The sequence below is a fragment of the Chinchilla lanigera genome, unplaced genomic scaffold, assembly GCF_000276665.1.
Source record: "Chinchilla lanigera isolate Chin_1 unplaced genomic scaffold, ChiLan1.0 scaffold00001, whole genome shotgun sequence".
Classification (NCBI taxonomy): domain Eukaryota; kingdom Metazoa; phylum Chordata; class Mammalia; order Rodentia; family Chinchillidae; genus Chinchilla; species Chinchilla lanigera.
In genome coordinates, this window is record NW_004955402.1 from 35032874 (window position 1) to 35049041 (window position 16168).

The following is a 16168-nucleotide window of genomic DNA, read 5'->3' on the forward strand; positions in this document are numbered from 1 at the left end:
AACCTCAGCCATCAGTGACAACCAAAAATGCCCCCACACATTGTGAGCTCTCCCTGTTGAGAACCACCAGAAAGCTCTCAAGGCCCTTGCTGCCTCTTAAATGCCTGTGTGAAGACAATATTGACCAGCAGGGGCACTGAAAGGTGGGAGGAGGGCGTGGGCCTACCCATAGATGTCCAGGACCCCGATGAAGGAGTGCTGCTTGAGGGATGTGTGCAGGGCCTTGTTGATGTGTTCCACAATCCAGTTGAACAGCTGGGCGTAGATGTGCTTAGCCAGGGCGTTGCGAGCGTTGACCACCTGCTGCAGGGACATGGTCTTGACATAGGTCTCTGAGGTGGTGACCAGCTTGCGATGGCATAGCCAGTGCTCCATCTGACTGTGCTCCACCCCTAGCAGGCGGCAGAAGTTGCTCAGGTGTTCATCCTGGGGCTGGGGTGGGACGGAAGACAGGTTCAGGGAAAGCATGGAAGACAAGCCCCCCTACTCCATTCTCTCTCCTATCCAGAGGGAAAACAAACCAAACCCAAGACTTCCCAGAACTCTAGAACCCTATCTCCTCCATTCAACACACACACACACACACACACACACACACACACACACACACACACACCCCTAGGTGGAGAGCCTGATTAGTGTTGTTCAAACTGATCATCACACCTGTTAGTGACTAAAATTATCAGGGATTTCAAAAACATCACCACATTCCTGTCCCTTCCCCTGAACTGCCCGGCTGCTGCTGAGTAAGAGGGAGGAGGGGATTGCCTAAGTGAAGAGAGCAGAATGAGAACTGACAGTTTAGAAATGGATAATTCACTCAGAATAACAGGCTGGAAGGCAGCAGGGACACACTGAACCCACAGTTTGCATCTGCATAGGTTCACATACAGTGCTTAGCTACAGTCCACAAAGTGGTTCTTGTCTTCTGTCTCTGCCTCAGTTCTACTCAGCTAGATGCTTAAAGTGAACCTAGCTTCTAAGGCTTGGGGGGACCTTCAAGGTCTTTGGCCACCACACTACCCACAGGCTCCAGTAGTGCAATGTGGATGCAGCAGAGCAGTGACTCTTCTTTCTAGGTGAGCAGGTAATAGAGAATCATCCTAGGATTTTACCTTTCTCCTTCAAATTGTACAATACCAACAAATGTATTCCCATATGCTGGGGCAAGAAACAGGCTAAAGCCCAATCGGCAATAGCCCTCCCAGTGTTGATGTCACACAATCCTATGCCTCCAAGGATGCTTTCTTTTGCCTGAGTGATACTAACTCACACATAACTGAACTTTGTTTAGATTCTTCATGCACTTTCTGCTGGGGTAAAATTTAATAAACTTGGAAAGCCAGGAAAATGGAGAGAATATAGAACAGATTTTTACCTGAAGTCACTTGAAATACTTTTACTGACAGTACATGTATTTGGAGCTGGAAACAGACTAGGAATTCCTCCAATTTAAGTCTTTTTTTTTCCATCCAGGTAAGAAGCTGAGCCCCAGAGCAGTGCACTGATTTACCTGGGTCTCCTGCACTAACTATATAATGCACCAATTAGCTACCCAGCTACCTCCAGGAGCTACATTTGGGCCTTGACCTGTGTTTACCCAAATACTATCACATCACCTAGGCTTTGAGCTAATGGATAACCAAAGTTCCTGCAGGTCTTATCTTCTCAAATATCCAGAAATCTCTTCAGTAGCCTCTGATGGCCTTATAGGACATACCACCACCTAAGTTTGCCATAGAAAGCTGATAGCTCAGCCTTGGGCCTGCTGGGAGGCTTATTAACCCTGAAGCTGAAAGAGAATCCTTTTGAACATGATGTGTCACTCCTAATAGCCCTATACTGCTTGTGGAATTCTGATTTTCTGATGAAGTTACCATGTAGAATTTAAATGAGGGCCTGTTCAATAAAAACAGAGAGCTATCATTTCCCCCTTAACCTCATATCCTCAGACCATTTTTCCCCTATGGGTATCTAAAATCTATCTTTCCAAAACAAACATAAATAAACAATAACAGAACCCCAGAGTCAAAAAAACTTCTCCAAATCATTAAGGCCAGTGCTTTGCCAAAGTAGTTTGTGGAACACAGCTGCAAAGAATATGAATTGATTTTATTCACACCAGGTTAAATGCAACTTCATTGGTGTGTTTATGCACCTAGCAAGCACCAAGAGACAGACTTTTTTTTTATTTTATGGAAAAAGGTAAATCAAAATTTTATAACAAAATAATAGGAGAATAACAATAGTTAACACATTACATGTTGTTAAAGTAGTCACTCAGGGTACAAGATATGGGCATAAAAATTTCTTCAATCCATGTTAGCGCAAACAAGAGAGATATTTTAAGGTGCACTTCTAGAGCTTATTTGACCAAAGGACTATTGGTTTTTTGTTTTTGTTTGCTTGTTTGTTTGTTTTTCGGGTACCCGGAATCAAACTCACGACCTTCTATTTGCCAGGCAGGCACTGTGCAACTGAGCTAAATCCCCAACCTGACTAAAGAACTATCAGGCTCCCAAGAAAACACTTTTGGAATTGCCATTCTGATGTGCCTCCTTCTTATTCACATGAGGAAAATGAGGCTCAGTGAGGCTCCCTGATGACACCTGGGCCAGCTTGTTGTGGGCTGGCTCGGTGTGGAAAGGACTCCTCTTTCATACACACTCAGCAGCAAGGGTTGCCCAAGTCACTTCTCTTGGCCAGCAGCCTTTTACTCTGCAACCTCCTCCAATTCCCCTCTCCCAACATAAAGGCATATGGGGTAGAGTTTAGTGCCTGGCAGCCAGTAAGTTCAGAGGTGGCAAGTGTCCAATTTGTTGATCTGATCTATTTCCAAGAAATTCTTAATTGCTATGTGCAGCTCTGCAGATGGATTCCCTGACATTTAAATGGCCTGCCAGCAGCAAATACGATGACCCAAGGCCTGTTCCAAGGTACCCTCCCCTCCCCAGTGCCTCGCATTGAGTGTGGCAGAGGAGGGACCACAGTTGGGGATCTCTGTTAACCACCAAGGGACAGAGTTCCAGCCACTGCCATGGGATTTCCTCCATGTTCACCTGCTTCTTACTGTTGATTAAAGGCAGTAACAGTTGATTAAAGGTAGTGCAATTACATTTAAGTGTAATTAAATGATGCTAAATCCATTAAAAATAGCCAGCGTTATAGGTAGCAGATTAGTTTTACGGGCCCACACTGCCAGATTCAAAGAACAAACTGCCTCTGGTGTCCAAGTAATTGGATGCTGTTGCATCTCCAAGGTAACTCTGGTGATTATGGAACACATTCTCATGCCTTAATTAAAAATAAAAACTACCGAGCAGAAGGCACATCGCTTATGGGTAGACAGCCTTTCCAACAGGAGCCCACCCCATGGACCTGAAAAATAAGCCAAGATCTGTTTGAGAGAGGCTATCAGCAGGACCTTTTACAGATGCATTTCTTGAGCTTACACTCATGTGAAACACCATGCTTTGGATGAGTAGGGCCACCAGCACGTAGAGGATGGACTAGCTCAAAGATTCAACAGTCTGGAGGAAGAAGCAACACTGAGCAGAGCAGGGTAACAAACACTGGCTGGGCCGTTAACTGTGGTGTTTCATGCTTTTTTTCTGGCAGTATTAGAGACTGAACCCAGGGGTACTCTACCACCGAGCTATAGCCCTGGCCCTTTTCATTTTGTATTTTGACACAGGGTCTTGGTAAACTGCCAAGGCTGGCCTTGAATTTGCCACCTTCCTGCTTTGGCCTCCCTAAGCACTGGAATTACAGGCATGAGCAGCTTTAACTATCATTCTGACCTTCAAAAGAGAGGTTGCACTTTCCGGGCCCTTAGATTTTCTTGCCGTGTATGATGAGAGGAATACTCTTAAGGTCCACTCTGGCTCTAATGAGAATGACAACAGTCAAAGCTTCAGTTTCTATAGACTCTAAGCCAAAGCCTCTTCATGCAGGGATGCACTTATCCTCCATCCACTCTGTATAGAGGAGGGAATGGACATAGAGAGGAGAAGTACCTTGCCCTGAGTCTAGCATCTGGGAAGTGGCAGAAGTAGGATTTGAACCCTGGAAGCCCTGACTCAAAGACAACATTTTCCCTGTTTTCTAGATAGCTTCTACCTGCACAGCCTCCTGAGATAGTCTAGACAGCAGGCCTACCCGCAAGACAAAGATCTGCTGCATAATGTGTGATTCAAACCTTGGTCTCTCTCCAGGTGTGGTGGTGCACGCCTGTAATCCCAGCACTAGGGAGGCTGAGGCAGGAGGATCATTATGAGTTTGAGATCAGCCTGGGCTACAAAGTGATCTCAAGGTCAGCCTGAACTGCATAGTGTGACCCTGTCTCAAAAAACGCCCCCTGAAACAAAAAATAACCCCAAACTTTGGCCTCTTAGGCCTCCTCTTTATTCTGTATACCACGAGTCCCTTTCATCCACTGCTCCTTAACTGCACCTTTGTACGGACACCATGCAAACCCATATATGGGTCAATGTGTGGCAGGATTGTGATCACAACAAATGTAAACCTAGAGTTCAGTGGGGGGGACCCAGATATAACCAATCACTAAGAAATGATTATTTTTCTTCACACCTAAGGGTGTTCAGAGGTCAGATATGGAGAGTCAGAAGTAGGATCAGAGACAATGTGCTTAAGGCCCAAGACTGGCCTTTCCAAGAGGTACCAGGCTTGCCCACACTCAGCTGCAGGTGCCAGGAACTCCCTGGCCTGCCTCTCTTGGCTTACAACCAAGACTCATTAATGTTTTTGACTTTGTCACCCATGGTTACCCAAGCATCACCCATCATTTGCATACCCAAGTCCTAGAGTATCCAATCAATCATCCAGCTGTCTTGAGTGCCTATTGAGTCCTGGACACTGCTGGTGACAAGAGGAACAATCCCTATCCTCATAGAGTTTGGAAGGTCAGCAGACAGAGGCAAAGCAAATAATTCACACAATAAATGCAAAATAACTCCGCTAAGCTGGAGGTGGGGGAGGGACAGAATGCTGTAAAAATCCATGACAAGGGACTGCAGATGTAGCACATGCTTAGCCTGCTTGAATCCCCTGCACACTTCCTCATGACAGGTGTATGCGACATTAAGAAAAACACCGAGGAGGGGAGAGGTGTTGAGTGGGATGAAAGCCAAGGGAACATTTGTCATCTTTCCAACATAAACCAGGGGTTTGTCAATGCAAACATTCCTAATCTCCTCTGTCCCTGATACTGGCCAGAGTATGGCTGTCCCAAGGACCTATGGAACGTTTACTGAGGTGTTATGTGGGGGAGGCACAAACTCTATGCCTTTCTTGTTAGGGGAAACACCTCAGGGGCAACACGCCACAGGCCCTAGAGACTAGAGTGGGGGTTTTGTCTGCAGTGGAGGCTCATCCACCAGGCCACAGGTCCTCGGCACACACCAGTCTCTCCCAGCATCACTGCTGCCAGCTCCACCCACCCTCACAGGTGCTCACACAGAGACATGATCGTTAGACTCTGCTCTGGGGCACTTGACCCTGCAGCTCCAACATCCCCTCCTTTCCCACTGGGTCTCTGTTGGAGCTTCACAACTCTCATGAGGCTGCACAGTCCCAGTCGTCAAATCTCGGGTCATTTTTTACGGGAAAATAATGTGGAGGCGGAAGGGAGACGGGTGATAAGCTCTACCTGGTTCTAGCTAGAGCTTAGATCTTCCTCTCTCTGAGGACTGAACCAGTTTGAACTTCTGATAACCTCTAACTTAAACAACAGGACGTTAATAAATATCCACTCAATGGAAAAGGCAGGATACCAGCTTTAGCCTAGCCCAACCCCCACTAAATTCCATAGAGAACACAGCAATTGTTATCTGTACCACTGCTCTGGGACTTGGTGCACCAGCCACGCATCTGTGTAGACATCATCCATCTACTACATATTAGCTACTACACTTGACACCAGGAAAAGAACTTTCATCATGAGTCTTTATGGAGCACTTTACAGTGTGCATGACTTTCGTGTAGATGTCTTACTCAATATTCTGCCTCATACTGGCAGAAGCTTGGCAAGCGTTGTCATTGCCTGTCATGTCAAAGTAAACTATAAGCTCTTCTAAGGCAGTCACCAAGTATAGTGCCCAATACTCTTTCATCTTCTTTTTTTTTTTTGGTTTTTCTCCGGTACCAGGAACCAAACTCATGACCTTGCGCTCGCCAGGCAGGCGCTTTTGCCGCTGAGCTAAATCCCCAGCCCCTCTTTCATCTTCTTGCTGTCAGGATCATAGCAGCCCTGAAAGCACTCCATGGATTGATAAACATGTAGAATTCCATGTACCTCAGGGGAATTTGGAAAATCAACCCATTGAAAAGAATTTATTGAATAGCCACTAAATTTCTTGCCCTTAGTGATAGAAATTTGATGGCAGCTGATTTGAAATGGATTCTTTTAAAAAATTATCAGCTGGTGAACAGAAGCCATTATGGTTAAGAGTAAATAACCTAGGGCTGCCCTCTAAGTGCAGAGACACATTTCAGTCATATCAAATTGTAAGAATGGAGTGAATTGTGTACACTTTATCTCTGCCGCTGGCTTGCAACTTACTGATATGCTACAGGAATCACCATCACGCTCAGCCTGAATCTCCACACTTCCCAGGTGCAGGATAGAAGCAATTATCTTAAAAATGCTTATCTGATGGGACTCTCTCACTCCTGGAAGAAAAAAATGAATGAATGACACTCAGTATCCATGCTATGATAAAAAGGACATTTTACCCCTTTTAAGAACTTTTAAAAAAATAAAGTTTGATTTTCCTTCCAGGGCCAATGACTCCTACAACGATCCAGGCTGCTCACCAAGTAATTACCACTCATAGCAACAGCTCAGAAAGCAAAGGGGCTTCTAGACTAAAAAGAGAATATATGCACTTTGATTGTCCCAATCAAATCAGATGGGTCACACTACCATTTCAACTTCTCAAAGAGCACAAGAGAGGAAGCAATCACACAGGCTCATTTGGACTTCATTTCAACCAAACACTTTATGGATGATTTTATGAGTTTAATAAGAATGGTCATTTATCTGCAGTCATTTTTCTCTCAATGTAATATCCTGCAAACATCTGTGACACACATCCACAGTGTAGAAGAAAACCCCTGGGACTGTGGTCTTAGGGGCTGGCCGGCCAGCTGGCTCCTGCCCTGTCTGAGACGGGAACAGTTGTTCTCCATGCTATATGAGCCCACAGAGTGACATACACGCCCTCACTAGAATTACTGTGGCACCAAGCAGGATTATCAAATTTGTTATTTACCTGCATGAGTTATGAAAAGCATGTAAAATCTCTGCAAATTTATGTTTAGCTTGAGGGCATTAACATTTTCTTTTAAATTAAAAGATATGTTGGACATGTAAAAAAGCTATAGAATGATATAACGAACATTAGTAAACCTACCACTCATTTTAAGAAATGATACAGTTCTAATCCCAAATTCCTCCCAGACACAGGTTGGCAATATTTTATTCAAGCTAAAAAAAAAAGTCACACCTGTGTAAATGGGAGGCACAGATATATCATCTTGGAAACAAAAATTTCCCCTGATAATCTGCAAAGTGGACAACTAAAGTATGAACACAATAAAATGAACACTGTTAAAAAATCTTCTTCTTCTTCTTATGAGATCCTCTGAATAAGCAGTACCTCACTATAGGAAGCAAAAACTAAACAAAAGGCGAGGAATAAAAACCTAAAGAGTGAAATAGAAGTCAGCATCTATCGTCCAATTACTTTTTGTAAGTTTTTGCTGCTGTTGTTTGAGACAGGGTCTCCCTATGCAGTCCAGGTGAACCCTGAACTCACCATGTAGCCCATGCTAGCCTCACACTTGTGATCCTCTAGCCTCAACCTCGCAAGTACACAACTAAACTTTAATCAGGACACAGACATGCCCATTGGTGTATGTTTTGTCCGTGGCCACTTCCATGCTACCATGGCAGAGCTCAGTGGGTGCACAGAAATCATGTGATATCCGGTTCACAAAGCCTAAAAGGCCTACTACCCTGTCTTTTAAGAACAAGCTTGCCAGCCCTTGGAATTTAAGAGAAATGCACATTTTTTTTTATTAAGGAGCAGGAAAGACATCTTATTAAAGTACTTAATTTTATAAATGTGATCTGCCACGAGAATTAAAGTATCCATCTCACAGCCTCACAGGGACCCATACCACCTTCTGCCTACTGCTTGCCCCAGCACTACAGAGGCAGTGGCCAGAAGCCTTTTCCTGTCTCTGGCCAGCTGGCAAAAGGCATTCAAGCTTCCTCCAAACCCCTAACTCCAGAGTAAGACAGGTGCATGATGATGCTAGGGAAGTCAGGGTGCCCATTCTCAGCTCATTGCCTCTGGCTGTCACATCTCTCCCTCCGGTCCTGTGTGGCGGTCCTGCGGCTGGTCCCCACACCCTTCCCTGTGCCTGCAGACACTACAGTGATGTGCAAGGAAACAAGCAACCTCCTTGAGTTCTCTCTGTGCCTACCACCAGCTTCTCCCCATCAGCTGCCGCTCCTCAGTCATTCTAGCCCTGCTGTAGCCTGGAACAAGTGCAGCCTGCTTGTATACGTCAGTGCTGGCCCCTATCCTCTGGCAAATTTCTTTACCACATCCTCTCAGACATGGTCTAAAGTGCAGCCAAAGGCAGAGGACTCCTCTACTCAAGACTTCCTGTACTGGCTGCTCCTTGCCCTGGTGATAGCAGCTTCCTTTGCACGACTTTTGAACCCTGAAAGTCCTTTGTGTGTATGTGTGTGGTACTATGGATTGAATCCACAGCCTTAGCACTGAGCTACATCCCCAGCCCTTTTAAAATTTGGAGTCAGAGTTCAGAGTTCAAATCGCTGAGTTGCCCAGGCTGAGCTTGAAATTGAGTTCCTCTTACCTTGGTCTCTCTTCTCATAGTTAATCACCACTTGGGTCAACAATTATTTATGTTACTTTTCTCTGTTGAAATAGCAGTGTGGTTTCTATCTCCTGACTGACAGTTTATGTGCACAAAAGGCAAACCTTATCTATATTACCCAGAGAAAGAACCCATATAGGATTCTAGCACATGAGGGCCTGAGCTCCTTCCCACACAGAGACTAGGGCATGTCTTACTTGGCCACTGAATAAAACTCCCCAAACCCCAACAAAAAAGCAACATGCTGTCCTGAGTTAGCCAGTGCTCAGAAAGCAGTTCTCTGCCATTGTCAGGGAGGGAGTCAGAAAAAGACAGGGGTCATCCTGAGCCACTTGCTGGCTCTCACACCGGCTTCTCAAGCTTTCCTTTATTTTCTGGCTGGTCCCAGAACTGAACTCTTCCACCTCCCAATTAAGAAAGGTTTTCCATTCCTCCTTGCTGAGGGGTCCTCCCCTGAAAATTTGGCAGAGAAGAGAGGAAAATTCCTTCAGCTCTACTGTCACCTTTTGCTTTTGGCAGAGAGAACTTCTTGCCCCACTAAGCTCTATATGGAAACAGCTAACATGATTACACTCATGTGTGACAGAGCTACCAACACTTACGGTGTGCTTCCGGGGCACGGGGAGTTAGGCCCCTGTGCGGTGCTCTTCCTGCTGGAGCACACTGCCTTTGAGCCCGACCACAGCACAGAAGCCATGGCCTTACTGGATATTCCTCCATCAGTTTCAGTGGCTGAGAAGGTGAAAAGGAAAACTTCACCATGCCTTCATTTTTAATAAAGGCCAACAAAAGCTTTAAATTTTAAGCTTTGAAGCTTGAGAGTTGAGGTGGTTAAGAATAGGAAGAGGTTTACCAAGTGTCAGAGGTGTCCCCTGTAGGCTCAAGTAGGCTGGCAAGCTATGTGGGACACTATCTTTCTTTCTCCCCTCCATAGGATCAGACCTCTGGGTTTGTTCCTCCCATTGAGAAGCTCCTTACCAAGAAGTGTGAAGGCTTGTCGAGTCTTCTCAAAATCCTCTGCGTCATCGACACCCTCGATGGACGTGTCTCCTCCCTGCGATGTATAGAAAAAGTCCTCTGCACATGCTATGGGAAGAGGGAGATAAGGTGTCACACACAGGACAGAACTTCAGCCCTGCATCCCCTACAGATCATGACTGCCTGACCCAGCCCAGTGGTTTCCACTCCCTGACGATGCCATACCCAGATCAAATTTTAGTCTTAGATGGATGTGAAATCCTTTAAAATATTCTTTATCCACATGGCAAGTAGGAGAGAGAGAACTGAATAATGAAAAATTATAGTGACAGAATGTGCTGTTGTATTCATGTAAAACTCATAGGAGACAACATGTTAATATAAAAGATAAATAGGTCAAGAATAGTTCAATTTAATGAGTCACCCAGTTTGTCTTACAGAAAGATCTGTCATACAGGAGTAAGGCACATACTTAGAATCACATCCTAGAATCACAGACTTCCATGGCCTTAGATAATCTTTGTCTGAGAATCTCACTTGACAGATGAGGGACAGTGATGTGCTCATTTGTTTTACAAAGTCAGGCCACACTTAAGTTACTTAGGCACATCAACAAGCACAGGTTGTTTGCTCTCATCCCCTAGTTTAAGTCTTTTTTAGTTGGGCTTCTGATAACTGCCTTAGGGACCACTGATAAAGAGCCATGTTGTATCTCACAGGTCAAAGCCAAGCTAAGCAGAAGGCAAAACTAGAAGAAACCCTGGATAGAAGCTGCAGCACATGAGGGATGGTAGCATAAGCTTGCATATGGGTCCTGGTGTCAGAAATCAGCACTTAGAGTAATGATTGCCCATAATCAAAATTACCCTTGCAAATCATGTGAGTCACAAAGTACATTACCTTCTGTGGTACAACCCTGCCTGCTACATTGTACATAGCATTTGGTTTTGACAGGATGCCAAAACTGGACATGGGCTGGTTTTTCTCCTCCCCAGAAAACCCCTCTTAAGTTCTTTTCCCTTGACCGAACATGAATGGTTGAGTACACATTAGCTAAACACACTTATCTACCCAGCTTCACGGCCACTCCCACTACTCCTCAGCACCTTACCCTTCTGATCTGATCTCTCAAAAGCTTCTGCAGCGCTTCCTTTTCCCTCTGCTGACTGCCAATGCCTTGAGTCTAACCACCAGCATCTCTGGTGCTCCAAACCACACTGTGTTCCAAACCACAATTCATTTTATAAACTCTCCTGGCCCATTAACCAAATATTGCCAGACACAGCCAGAAAGTGGCAGGAGTTAGCCTTAAATTCTACTTTGACTACACAACCTGAACTATAACCTTCAGGATACAGAGGCCTCACGAATGAAGACAGTGTCAGTGGTGTGCTAGGAGAGAAACTTCTTGGAGGAGTAACTTAACATACTGTGACTTCAGTCCTGTGCTCATTCACAGCTTCCGCAGAAAAGAATTTTTATGAAGAAAAGCAGAGCAGATCTTTGCTGAAGACAGCATAGTTGGCTCTTTCATAGTTAATTACTCAATAAGCTCTGAGACAGAATACCATTACAGTTTCAAAGACTTAATAAAAACAATTCTTTTTTCTCTCTATACTCATTTTTCAAAGTATCTCATCTGATGATTTTTACAGTGCCCAACTATATTTCTCCCTCTTTCTGGACAGGCAAAATGAGGAACATAGGGCTTTAAGAGGTTGCCCAGGCTCACCAGGGATTGCCTAGGCTGAAACCCCATTACCTGATCATCTCATTGTAGACATCATCATTTATCTTTGGCATCCCACAGCTTGGCCATAAACAAAACCTAACTCATTACCGAGTGTCAGACAAATACATCAGAGTCACCTAAGATTCTGAAGGGGATTCCTGAACTGGAGGGAAAGGATCTTTTGAAGACACTACATTGTCCATAGCCAGGCCCTCACTGCCTATGTTCTGAATCAGACACACCACCCACTACCTTCCTTGCTCCCAGTTCTCAGAACTCAAGCCCAGCTGGATAACTTCTTCAAGCTGAGGTTTATCATTGCAGGAGTCATCAGGACCAGTACCAGCAGATTTCTGCCAAATGATCTGAATTCAATCAAACCAAACGTCTCCTTTTCCTCTGCTTTAAAATCTGCAATCACTTGTTAATTCCATGCTCCAGACTCTTAATAAGAGACAAAATGCAGTCAATCTTTCTCTACCCACCTGACCTGCCTGGATCTCAAGTCTCCTTTTAGGTCCATGAAGGAAGCACAGACCATTTCATCTCCCAGTTTAGATTGCTTTCTTTACTAAGAATTCCCAACAAGAAATATACCACATTAACTGGCTCAACAGGCAGCTAACAGATCAGGCAGTGAACAGATCACAAAAAGGGAATGACTCAATGATTGGAGTACAGAACCATCAAGGCCAAGGACAGCAGCCTGCACTCTACTGAGGGAGGTTTTACTCTGACCTGCGCAAGGTCAGAGAGGTTGTTTATAAAACTGTATCAATACACTATGGAAGTTAAGGGGGGACGTATGGTAGCTATGCCTGTAATCCCAGCTACTCAGGATGCTGAGGCAGGAGGATCACAAATTCAAGGCCAGCGTGGGCAACTTAGTGAGATGTTGTCTCAAAATAAAATTTTAAAAAAGGATTGAGGAATGTAGTTCAGTGGTATAGCACTTGCCTAACATGTTCAAGACCCTGGAAAGAAGGAGGAAGAAGAGAAAAGAAACTTATTCTTTAATCATTTGAGGATGTGAGGAGAAATTGGCCCTTGCACCTTGCCTTCTTTATTCACTAACAAATTATTCATGGGACTTTAAAAATTTCCTCTTCAGGTCATTTTAAACGCAACTGGAATAAGAGGAAAATGGATAACAGGATGCAAATCTGTGCCCTCAACTTCCAGACAAATATACAAAATTCATGCCTGGCCACTGACTCCTGGAAAGACTTCTCTGTATCACTGTAGAAGGAAAAGGATACAAGGCAACTCTAAAGAGTCACTTGGAGCCCTTAGCCAGTCCTTCATTTATTTGACTTTCCCAGTTACTGGACAAGGATTAACATAGAACCACAACAAGCTTCAGGGCTCACAGCAAATCCACCTTCACGGCTGAAGACGGCCTCACACCACAGCACAAGAGCTAATCAAAGGCTCTTCATTTCACTTTAAGATACAAGAAATTGATCAAATTGGGTAGTTTTCAAGTGTTGCAGCTGGGAGCCCAAGGAGTCTGTAGCCCTCTTACACTGATACAGAATAAGGAAAAACCATTTTTAACCCCAGTACATCTCATGTAAGTCCAAAAATAGAACTTAGGAGGCTTTTGTCTCTGTTCAAGTTACATTTGGGACAAAGTGGTATAAAATCAACCAGGTGGATCTGCATTTGTTCTTTCTTTATAAAACTGACCTGAGGGTGGAAAACTCATCTCCTGTAGGTTGGTCCTGAAAAGGCCTGCTGGGCCAGGACTCTACTCTGGGAAATAAAGAGAAGGTGGCAGTGTCCATGTCTTGACTGCCTGCCTGGCTACTTGTGACTAAGAGCTGACATCAGAGCCAGAAGGTGCCAGGTCGGGGCACTGCTCAAACAAGTCTCACTCACCTGAGCCCTGTACTATCTTTTGTGATGCTGTTGCCTATGCCTCAGTGAAACAGAGTCATCACCCTGGCTTTATCCTTCCCCTTCCTTTTTGTCTCAATCCTACAATATGACCTAAAACATGTTGGCCCAAGCAAATGATATGCATTATTTAAATCTCTAGATTCTGCTCAGCATCTGCTCTACTTAGCAGGTAGCTTGCACTCCTTGTCCTTGAAGTAGTTACAAAAGAATCAGACTTGTTAGCAAGTAGAGACCAGGAAGAAACAGTACAGTGGATGTCATCTAGAACTTCATGCCTGGGTGCCAACTGAAACAAGGCTTCCTGGGGGGAACCCTCTGCCCTGCCTGAGCTATGCTTCCGGCAGCACAGCCTTGTCACTCTATTGTAACTGACAAACCAAGCAAAAGCAGAGCCCACAGCTGTTCTAGTCAATACTGCTCTATCACGGCCCGAGAAGAGTGTGATTAATAAACAGAATGAATGCTAAATTGCATGGTACATGCATCAATTAATGTATGAATTTATAAAAGGAAAGCATAGTTAAAGGGTAAACCATGAATGGACTTGATAAAATGTAGCTATTGGGAGCACAGTGCGATCTGGTCCTGCCTCCTTAGCATGGCTCAGATTTGGATCAGGGACAGCGAACCCTTGGAAGTCCCTCTGTCTCTGTCTCTCTCCTGTCTGTGTATGCCTGCTTGCCTGCCACCCCCTACACACACATATGCAAAGACCAACTAACTTCTGCCTAGACACCAAGCTCTTTACACCACCCTACAGCTTTGACTCTTTCCACATAACCCAAAATATAGACACCAGGCCTGGCACACGACACCCCCATCACACCCGCTGGCCACAAAAGCTTAGTAGCAGGAATCTATCAATGCTACACAATACAGACCCACACAGAGAAGGGGACATAGGCTCCGGGCCCACGCAGAGGTGCTATGTGGCACAGAACCAAGAACTAAAAGCCTGCTCATAGCAGAGCATGGTGGTCATGCTTGTAATCCTAGCACTATCAGAGGCTGAGGCAGGATTATATATTTAAGCCTAGCGTAGGCAACTTAACCTGCTTCAAAATTTAAAGGGGGTAGGGGGTGGGGTGAGGATGTAGATAAATGCAATGACTCTAACCAATTTCACCACCCAAAATAAAAATTAAAAAACAGCCTGCTCACTATTTTAGTGGCTGTAGGTCAAAAGCCTCAGAGCAAAGGAAACTTGTTAATGTATTCATTACTGCAAACAAAGGCTAGGCTCATTCATCTGAGCGGGACAGGGTGATTCATCTAATCTGCACTGGCTCCTGTGGAGAGGGCTTTTGGTTGCCCCATCTAGTTGTGCTACAAGCTTCCATGCCTGTTCAGGAGGGGTCAGACAGCCAGGCAGCGCTACGTCTCACTCACCTGAGCCCTGTACTATCTTTTGTGATGCTGTTGCCTATGCCTCAGTGAAACAGAGTCATCACCCTGGCTTTATCCTTCCCCTTCCTTTTTGTCTCAGTCCTACAATATGACCTAAAGCATGTTGGCTACAAGTAAATGATATGCATTATTTAAATCTCTAGATTCTCAAGCTGGAGACAAATGTCTCATGAAAAACATTCCCACCTCTACCTTCTTATCCTCTCCCACACTTCCCGTGGCAGGTGGCCTGGATATGATTAACCTCATTTGACTAACCGGGCAGTAAGGTTCAGTCACGATGGAGACAGAGCGAAGAACCCGTACTGGAGGGCTCTCAGAAGAGCGCCTTTCCTCCTTGCAGAGCCCTACCTGTACCACTCCCTGTAGCAGCAGGCTCCCCAAGGACAGGTAGGCACCTGCTGACTTACTCAGTGCAAGCTCTTTGAATTCCGGGAGGCTGGCAGCAGCACAGAGCTGGTAAAAGATGTGGTAATTCCTCTCATCATCTGCCTGCAGGAGGAAATAGTGAACAGCTGATTTTAGGTCAGTGATCTCCAAGATCATTATCTACTCCATTCTGCTCTCAGGTGTCCAGGTGGTAGGAACCAAGTCCAGCACTTTTCCTGTTTTCCGCCACACCCTTTGCACCTTCAGTTCCCACTGCCTGATTTTTACCTCTATGATGAGGGCTTCTTCTAACCCAAGGGTATTTATCTCTTCATGTATACAAAAGCGTTATGTTCTTTTTTTCTTCTACAGAGAACATCGTTAGCCCACGAATGGTGGGTCAGTCGATCAGCAGATACTCATCTGTGATGCTTGACTACTGTGTTCTATACACTGAAATTTCCCCACCGTAAGCTTCCTTCTTCCTCTGGGAGGCTTGGTGCTAAGTGATAGCTGAGCCTGCTCATCATGTCAGGCTGGATAGTCAGGGAAGGTCCACACTGAGTGAGGACTTCTAGTGGACACTTGGGGCCAGACTGGCTGACTGGAAATGGCTAGTGGTAGAGATTCAGAAAATCTGAGCAAAGGAAGAGGACATCTCAAGAAAGGGTTCCTGGGAAGGAAACACGTCAGACCCACACCCAACACAGCAGGCTACTCCCTCTGCTGCAGTAAAATAAGGGGCTTGGGGTGACCGAACCAACCCATGAGGTGCACAGCAAAGCTGGGCAAAAAGGGGGAGTTGGTAAAACATTCATTAGACATTTGCTAAGCCTTAGCATGGGGCTG

At 45.1% G+C, this 16168-nt stretch overlaps 1 protein-coding gene across 1 annotated transcript in view; it reads right to left on the bottom strand.

The window, feature by feature from the left end:
* Nucleotides 1–16168, bottom strand: part of Myo5b (myosin VB) — a gene marked incomplete in the record, with an annotated part of 354780 nt that overhangs the window by 140222 nt on the left and 198390 nt on the right. Inside the window, 4 exon segments of the mRNA XM_013510622.1 lie at nucleotides 167–432; nucleotides 6581–6690; nucleotides 9910–10017; nucleotides 15361–15442. Coding sequence (XP_013366076.1) covers nucleotides 167–432; nucleotides 6581–6690; nucleotides 9910–10017; nucleotides 15361–15442 — 566 coding nt within the window.